Genomic DNA, 8,991 nt, shown 5'->3' on the forward strand with positions numbered 1-8,991 from the left:
TGTTGACTATGTTAATCAAGGAATAGTATTTAGCTCTTCATGGATAGATGACAAAAATATAGTGTCTTAAATTACCCATGAAAATAGAGAGAATCAAACCTAAGGTAAAAAAAAAAATGATATAGTTATAGACAAAATAAACAACCATTCACAGTGAACAAATAAAGTAGCACCGTTCAAGTGATGTTTACAACCACATCATGTTATATTATGTAGTACAAAAAAAGAACAAAAAGATGTAACTTTTGATGTTAAATTACTCCGTCAAAACAGCAACTCTGTAAAAATTGAGAAGAACCATTTTCCATAGCTGCATCTTATGTCTTGCAACGGAATTTCCAAGTCTGAAAAATGTTTCCTTATAGAACTCATACCACCGCCCAAAAATGGCACTCATACTCCCAGATTCACTTATCCCCTCACTAAGTGAGTACCATACGATTTCTCATCTAGTCCAAGAACCATCTGGAAGAAGTACATTGATTTCTGGACTCATGTCGTTGAAAACCTTTTCCTGAATATAATCAGGAATAATCTGTAAAATTTTAATTTCACTGCATAAGTAAAGAAAAAATAGTAATACTAAAAATTAAATCACAAAATTCCAAAAAAAGAAAACGAACCAGATGATGACGGGGAATAATGAGATCAGCAGTGAGATCAACTGACCAAATTAACATCTCCTAATTCACAATATCTTCAACTTCATTCTCAGAATCATCATCACTAATTAAATTTATAACCGAACCATCTACTTCATGAAAATTCAGATGACTTGAACTTGCAACATTAGCTGCAACATGAGCAGTTCTTTTCCTATACTCAATCTCAAACAAGTTCAGATCACTAATTTGGATGTCAAATCTACTATCACCAAGATAAATAAAACAAATTATCACACTTCCCTGTATTTGGTGCACAGTTCGTAACTCTGAAATATTAGCACCAAATCTTGGTTCATCACGATCAAAATAAAAGCTAACACATAATTTATTCCCTACAGGATCCACTAATTCAACATATTTAGAGAGACTTTCTTCAAAATCATTCAAGAATTGTCTTGGTACAACAATATACACCTGAATATTCCACAAAAATAAACATAAAAAGAAAAAAATATGATCAGTGTCCAATATTTTCATCTCACTCCAAACATAAAAAACAAATTTCATAGTTACCTCCTCCTGATGAAATACTCTGGCAAAAATCTGTTGCTTAGACTTAGAACTTCTTAAGGTGTACTGATGCATAGTAACTACACAAAAAAACCGATGACAACCTCTAAATGTAAAATAGAAAAATGGAATAAGGGTCAAATATTAACTATAACATAAGAGATAAATCCAATTTCAAAACTCAAATAGATCAAGTGGGAAATATTGAAGAATCACAGCCCAAATACGATATCAAGTCCTAAGTCCTAACATTATATGAGAAAATTTCCATATCAAGTATTAGGTGAGTACAATTAATGAAGCTACAACTAAATCACTAATAGGTAGAACAACAAATTATTCACTTTGGTTAATGGACACAGCAACATGTCCAAATATTCAAATTTCTTCAATAATAACTAAACTACAAAAGATTGCTTGTGATTAATTAGACCAATAGCTCCATTAAATATCTGTTAAGTTAGAAACTAATGAATAGAAAGAGTACATCATGTGAATGTGTAGGTGAATGAGAAGAGGTAATAGAGGTAAATTTTATCTCTTCTTACTCTATACACACGCACACATGATAGTATTCCTTTAAGATAGCAATTAAGAAACATGTCAGATCTATAAATTCCATCTACCACCAGTGTTTACAAAAACAACCAAATAAATAATCTTTTATACATTGGCCTCAACCATTTTGAGTGGTTTCATTTTTGTATTCTGTGTAATGTGACCAACAGGTTCGTAACAAAGCTACAAAATAAGATCTTAAAACTGATACAAAAAGTAACTCCATCTCCTAACTCTGTAATAGAGAACATAATCTAATTAAGCTATTCATTATCACATATCATAAAATTTCCATCCCTCTTTGCTCTAGCTTCTGTGCCATTCTGCCTATCAAAAAAGAGTTTTTCATGAACTAAAGACACTTCCACACATCACAATATACCACACAATCTTTGAATGGGTAGGGCAGTCCAACTGTCAAAAATAGTTCGAATTAGTAACTAATTCAGTTTAAACACTTCCATCATACGAAACTGTCAAAAATCAAGCAATTCACGAAATCAAATGGAAAATTAATTATACAGATAAACTAACAATCTAACCACAATTTCAAAATGCTACACATCAAAGACTGAATTTGAAACATATATGATCCTGACTTTGGTTCAGAAGCATAAAGCCTATGCCAATTTTAACATGCAAAATCTACAGCGAATCAACACCTCAACATCAAATACACATGAAATTTTACTTTGAACATGCAGCATACAAATTAGGGTTAAGGAAGAATATTACTTCAATGTAAGCAATAAATTGATTAATAACATAAAACCAACAAAAAAAGGTTGTTCCTTGGCGTACCTATCAGAATGGCGACGCCAGAACGCAAACAATTGGGCAAAAAGGCTTTCTTAATGATGCCCTCAATTTTCACACCCTGTAAAACAGAAATTAAGCGTCATATACATGTAGAAACTATAACATGACTAACTTCAAACAAATGACAGCAATGTTATACAACCTCTACATCAATAAGCACAACATGGATAGCGTAAGGTTTTGACGGTTCACCAACTGGAAACATATCCCAAACACGAAGAACCCGAACCTTCACTCTCCAAGTATCTTTTTTAGGATCGATCCCAATGCATATGGAACGAAGGGGATTCAATGATCTAGCCATTAAAACCAGCAAGAGAACACAACAAAATATGAAAATAAGTTTTCAGCATTAAATGAATTTGATACGTCATTACAGTTCCATATTTGCAGCAGGCTTGTTAATAGCGCGCTATAGCGGCGCAATAGCCTATAACGTAGCGGCCTGGGGGTTCACCGCTACTCCACTATTCACCGCTATTTGCACTATTTTCCGCTATAGCGCAGCAATAGCGCTTGAAATAGCGTTTTTTGGGCTTGCCGCTACACTACGCTATCCGTCATTAACAACCCTGATTTGCAGTACTTGGGAACTGATCCTAAGAGTAAAGTTCTCAATATCATGACAGTCATAACTGTTTGTCTTGAGTTATGTAATGTGTAAATTATATATTCTATATTAGTCATGAAGATAATGAAGAGCACGGACGAGCAATTCTACGATTAATCATATTTATTTATTTAGTTTATTAAATTGAATAAATTAACTCACATATGAATAACGTAACAAATGTGGCTTAGCCGACAAATAGATGACAATAAACCGATTATGAACTTTAATATGTATACAAATGTGTTTTACATTTTTTTTTTCAATATAACTTCAATACAATGACAATGTTATAGTTTTTGTTAGAAATGTACAAAGGTTGAAATTATAAGTCTTTTCTTTGGTACATCGGAAAGATAAATTACACCCTCTAAAGATTGAACCCTGGACCTCCCCACCCCAACCCATCCCCATCCCCAACCCATATGTGGAACTACTGAATGTGATTAAGAAACAATAGTACAATACATATCCTTTTGCCCCTGCTCTCATTTGAACCTGTTCATAGTATGCAAAATATCAACAACTCATAAAATTTTAAAATTAACCAAATTTAGTTAACAAATAATCAATTAAAAATTGAAAAAGAAATATTCAGAAAAAAATTATACTACTACTATTATTCCCTTGTACACAACTTGAGTAATGAATTTCATTGGTAATATCTACAAATTAGTCAAAATAAACAGGGGAGAGCACACAATTAGTGCAATTAAGAAATATGTTTAAACAACTACTATAGAAAATTGGAGTCTAAGATGTTAAATAGGTAAATATAGAAAGAAAAAAAATCGATCATTCTTAGATACGATCAGCACAAAAAAAAGGAATTAAAAGATTAGTATGAAATAAATTAACAGTGAGCAAAATGAAGTTACTAAAAAATCACAGGTTAAAAACTTAATTGCAGATATAGGAACATATAAAGAAAGGAATGGGACTAAGTAATACTTAAATAACACAAATAAATAATAGATCAAACCTCTAAAAGGAGAGGCCATGCCGTGTAGAGATCCAAAATATTCAAACTTTGATCTTTTGAGATAGTTCCAACCAAATCAATGTGTAACTACTAACAAAATATACTGATTTAACACCAGCGAGAAATAAATAACACTTGTTTTCATCAAAAAAACTAAACTATAATATTTTTGTTGATACTTGACAAAATATAATAATCTATAATATTTTTGCATAAATAAAGAATTGATCTGGAAGTTGAAGGAAAAAACATGCTATAAGACCAAATAGAAGAGAAACATACACAATGTCAAGGCTGGGAGATCTTCAAGAATAGATTAGAGTGAGAGGAACTTTGGTTCAAACCAATCTTGTTTCACCTAGCTATAGTGTGTTTATATTTAGAAATCTTCATCTAAAATGTAAGTTAATGCATGCTTAGAAAAAAAAAAAAAAAGCAACGGATTTCTCTTCACAGATAGGCAATCTTGACAATAGGAGTTGTCATCATGAAATGAAGAAAATTTACCACACAACTAAGTAAATTTTTTTGGACAATGTAGGTAAGGTCATCTAAAAAGATTGATTAATTTAGTAATAATATTTGACTATCTTTCAAAGCACAAAGATAGTACTAATATTGGGTAGGCTCATTAAATGCAAAGCAATAAATTTGGTAATTTTTTTTTGATAAGCCAAACATTGCATTAAAAGGGAGTACAAGGGGTACTCCAACCCTTAATAGAAAAAGAGAGGAGAAATAAGAGAAAAAAGAAGAGAAAAAGTTTGATGCACCGACGGTGTAAAGTTTTTTTTACACCGTCAACCAATCAGATTTCAAGGATGTGAGAAAATCTCTCTTTTCATTTAATTTCTTTAATTGACATGTCACATCCTTGAAATCTGATTGGTTGACGGTGTAAAAAAACTTTACACCGTCGGTGCATCAAAATTAAACTCAAAAAAGAAACCAGAAAAAAGAAGCCAAACCAGAAAAACCAGGAAAACAGTACACACAGACCAGAGAATTACATATACTTGCAACTTCAAATACAAACAAGCTCCAACACCACTAAATGTCATTCCAAAGTGCCTATACCCCAATCTGAATTTCACAAGCCCACCACGAGCCATTCCAAATAACCAAACAGTAGGAAAAGCACGAAAGCACTATACTAATAGAAAATTAGGCCAGTTAGAATGAAACAGAAAACTAAAGCATTTAATGCACCACTGATTCATAAGTTTATCATTTAATAGCAATTAAGCAAAATTTCAATTTCTGTCAATTGAATAAGTATTGGCTACCAAATCTAAGGGATAGTATGATGTTAATATCAATATCAACTTGATTTACATAAATTCTGCCTTTGTTTGCAAGAAACACTATATATAGACTCGTCACTTTAATGCTAACAGAATACATTATAACTAACTTACATATGGGTCTGTTTTTTGCAATAGTAGCAATCTTTGAAAATGTTCCACAGGGATAGAAGAATGTCTTCATACCTGCAGATCAAATATATATTTGGAATGAGAAGTATAGAGGAACTGGAAGCTCTATTTAGCTTATTTATTTTTATTTGTAATATTCTCTGGGTTTTCTGCTATTAAATGAGAATGTAATATTTAGCTTCTGAAGTCCTGATCATCCTGTTCTTACTAAAAAAATCTTTTAAGGACTTTTATGCTCAATGGGATTATCCCTTCACAACTGTTCATGCATAACTTAACATGTCAGATAAGAGCAAAGAGATAAGCAGCTTCCACCATTACCACTCTTGTTTTTACCAACAATCACTGGAATGTAAAAGAACAGCGGATCCACAGAAACTGCCATCACACATGTGATTACAAATATTTTATTCCATTTCTGAAGCATTGACCCTTGAGGATCAAGAATATTGCACCCAGAAGTCGGCTTTTTTGTCTTTCCATCACTTAAAGGATGGACAGCAGCAGAATGTCTTCTCAAGCTTTTCACTTTCTCTGTTCCACTCTCGAGTCTTCTTCCAATACTCTTCAAAATAGCACTTACACTCGGTATGCCTTTTCTCTTGTGATATCCATTGTTTACAGAACCTTCCTGCTCTATACTAAAAGATGACTCTGATTTCCAGTCCCCAAACCTGGATTGTGAGAGATATAAACTTAGTTAAGTATGTCAGGTATATACGTTAGCATCAATTAGTTTTTTCAACAATTATAAACATCATAACTAATTGGATATCTATTAACACCATTGCAAATGATTGATTTCCCGTTTTAGAAAAGAAGAACTTCCATAGTGACGTGTCAGCACCAGATTAATTCTTAGTGACGTGTCAGCACCAGATTAATTCTCATAAAAATTATTCCACGTGTCAATTTGTTAGAGGATATAATTTTCAACTGATATATGTTTTCATTTTATATATTCTAACCTAATTAATTGATATTATTTTAGAAGATATAATTTCCAATTGATATATGTTTTAATTTTATATATTCTAAAATTATTGATTGATATTATTTTAAAAGATAAGATTTGGTCTTTTAATTTATTTTTAGAATATATTGATTAATTTTTATTGAATCTTTCATAGGTCATTGCAGCTTTTAAGACAACTTTGTTAATTTTTCAACACATGTCAATAAGATGAGCCTTTTCTGAATGGAGGAAGTAAATAACTGAAGCAGAAGCAATGTATTAAATTACAGATAGAGGCAACACGTGACATGAGGTTCTAAGTTTCTGTCCAAAGAGTACAAAAAGAAAAAATTATCAATATGTGTAGCAAAGCAACACCAGGATTGAGGAACCGAACCTCACAAATTTATGCCCCTTTGCATTCATGATCAAACTACTTCTGCATTCAGTGAGAGAACAAGTAAGCTTTGCAGAAAACACTCTACCCAGTGCAACAGAAGACTCAAGCCTGCATCAACTTGGGAACTTGTTTTCGTCCTGAAGTAATAGGAGTGTGAATGTAACTGCAAAAGGATAGGGTCAAGGTCAACGATTTACTTAACTATAAGTAAATGTTAAAGAATAATCTCATTCAAGATTTACAGAAAAATAATCAATAACATAAATGTTACTCTTGAAAGACAAGTACAATCAAACATGATGCATACACATAGTATAGTCAAGTAGAATACAAGGCAAGTTACCTAGGTGTTAGAAGTGAGAAAGAAAAGGAACACTGTCTGTCTGACATATCTAGGGTGGGTGACAAAAATTGTACTTCCCCTTCCATCATCATCTCTTCTCACACTTTTGCTATTCTCTTCCATCATCTTCCATCATCCTCTCTTCTTCCGAAAGGACAAGTGATAAACCAAAAAAACAAAAGATGACCTATAGCTAGGCTCAAAAAATTGGAAAAAAAATAATTGGAACACAGACAAAAAAAATCTCTTCTGAATAGTGCCACCACCACTTACTCAACCTTCTCCTTCCCACCCAAAACACACAACCGCCACACCTCCTTCTCCCTCAACCATGGAACCCTTCACCCTTTCTTAACCCCAAATCAATACCTCAGCCCCAAACCCTTATCACAACCGCCGCCTCTACCCTTTTCCTTACCCAGATTCGAAAAATCGAGAATGAGAGAGAGGAGTGATTCAGAAACAGAGAGGGAATGGGAGATTACGAAACAGAGTGAGAGAGAAGGAGCGATTAAAGAAAGGGGAGATGAACAACCAACAATAGAGGCATGTCGGAGCTATGGGGCGAAGCGATTGGTGGCTGGGCAGAGATTGCACGGCGAGCGGTGACCGGAGATACGGCGGCGGAGCGACCGAAAGTGAGGACGGTGGAGGAGCTTTGTTCTGACCTCTGGGGTTTACTGCAGTGGTGGAGAAGGATTCATGGTTGTTGATGCAAGCTTGCCTTTGCTTCTTCCTCCTTTCACCTCTGACGAATGATGGGAGTGGAGTTGGTGGTAGGCTGGTAGCGTATGGTTATGAATGAGGGGAAACGTGAATGATGGAAGGTGTGGTACTGTGGTTAGGTGAGGAATGAAAATCAACCATTAGATCAGAAACTGAATTGAATGGCCAAGATTGAAAGTTCTCTTATGAATAGTGCTTTTCTAACAGCCCATTAAGTGTATGTAGATACATAGAAAAAAATTTGAGTAGTAAAAGTATGTGGTTTTTTATGATTCATTTGATAAAAATTGCTTAATGTCATCATTTGTGCCCCCACATTGCTAAATGTCTTCGCTTGAGTAGTAAAAGTATGTGGTTTTTTGTGGCTCATTTGGTAAAAATATCTTCACGTGTGTCTCATTTGGTAAACAAATGTCATCACTTCTAATATTATATGTTAATTTTTTTTATGACAAATTTATATGTGTATATTATCTCTACTACATAAAAATTTTGGATCCATCACCGTAAGCAAGCATCCAAATCTAGTGAGGTTAGTGGGTTGCGCAGAAGATGATGAAAGGGGGATTCAACGACTTTTGGAATACCATCTTTTGGCCTGGTTCCCCTCATCTCCCTTGGACGACTAGGTTAAGGATTGCTCAAAATGTAGCTCGTGGCTTGGCATAGCTGCATGAAGAAATGGATTTTCATGCACAGTAGAGCAAATTGTACTGTTGCCTTGTCACAATGCACTAGAATCATGCAGGAATTACTTGGTTTCTTAAGTTCATGTTCATTTATCTGTTTTGTCAAAGAGAAGGGTCTTAATAGTTTCTTTTGTTAAAGTGGATATCAGGGTGGGAAAGTTTGCATTGGATGGATTCGTCTTTGTTCTTTTGGGTTTCATCTCTTTCTCTTATTTTCGATGTATGTTATTTTTTATTTTTATATTTAGATTGTATAACTTAATTCTTTGATTATTATTGTTGTAAATTCATTTATTAA

General features: G+C 33.5%; 1 protein-coding gene across 5 annotated transcripts; it reads right to left on the reverse strand.

The window, feature by feature from the left end:
• Positions 1 to 125: 125 nt before the first annotated feature.
• Positions 126 to 8,089, reverse strand: LOC130747791 (uncharacterized). 5 transcript variants are annotated; one of them, XM_057600827.1, is made up of 9 exons: positions 7,279 to 8,087; positions 6,933 to 7,098; positions 5,902 to 6,254; positions 5,563 to 5,634; positions 2,695 to 2,798; positions 2,535 to 2,610; positions 1,179 to 1,255; positions 624 to 1,079; positions 126 to 535 (listed from the first exon to the last, which is right to left on the reverse strand). In XM_057600827.1, the coding sequence occupies exons 2-8, from the start codon at positions 6,959 to 6,961 to the stop codon at positions 684 to 686; spliced, it is 1,107 nt and encodes a 368-aa protein (XP_057456810.1). In that variant the 5' UTR covers positions 6,962 to 7,098; positions 7,279 to 8,087; the 3' UTR covers positions 126 to 535; positions 624 to 683. The 5 variants fall into 5 exon arrangements, with proteins under 5 accessions (XP_057456810.1, XP_057456809.1, XP_057456808.1 ...); XM_057600826.1 differs by having other exon boundaries at positions 126 to 514; positions 624 to 1,255; positions 7,279 to 8,089; XM_057600825.1 differs by having other exon boundaries at positions 624 to 1,255; positions 7,814 to 8,088.
• Between the last annotated feature and the right edge of the window lie 902 nt (positions 8,090 to 8,991).

This window comes from Lotus japonicus, chromosome 3 (genome assembly GCF_012489685.1).
Source record: "Lotus japonicus ecotype B-129 chromosome 3, LjGifu_v1.2".
In the NCBI taxonomy this organism is placed as follows: domain Eukaryota; kingdom Viridiplantae; phylum Streptophyta; class Magnoliopsida; order Fabales; family Fabaceae; genus Lotus; species Lotus japonicus.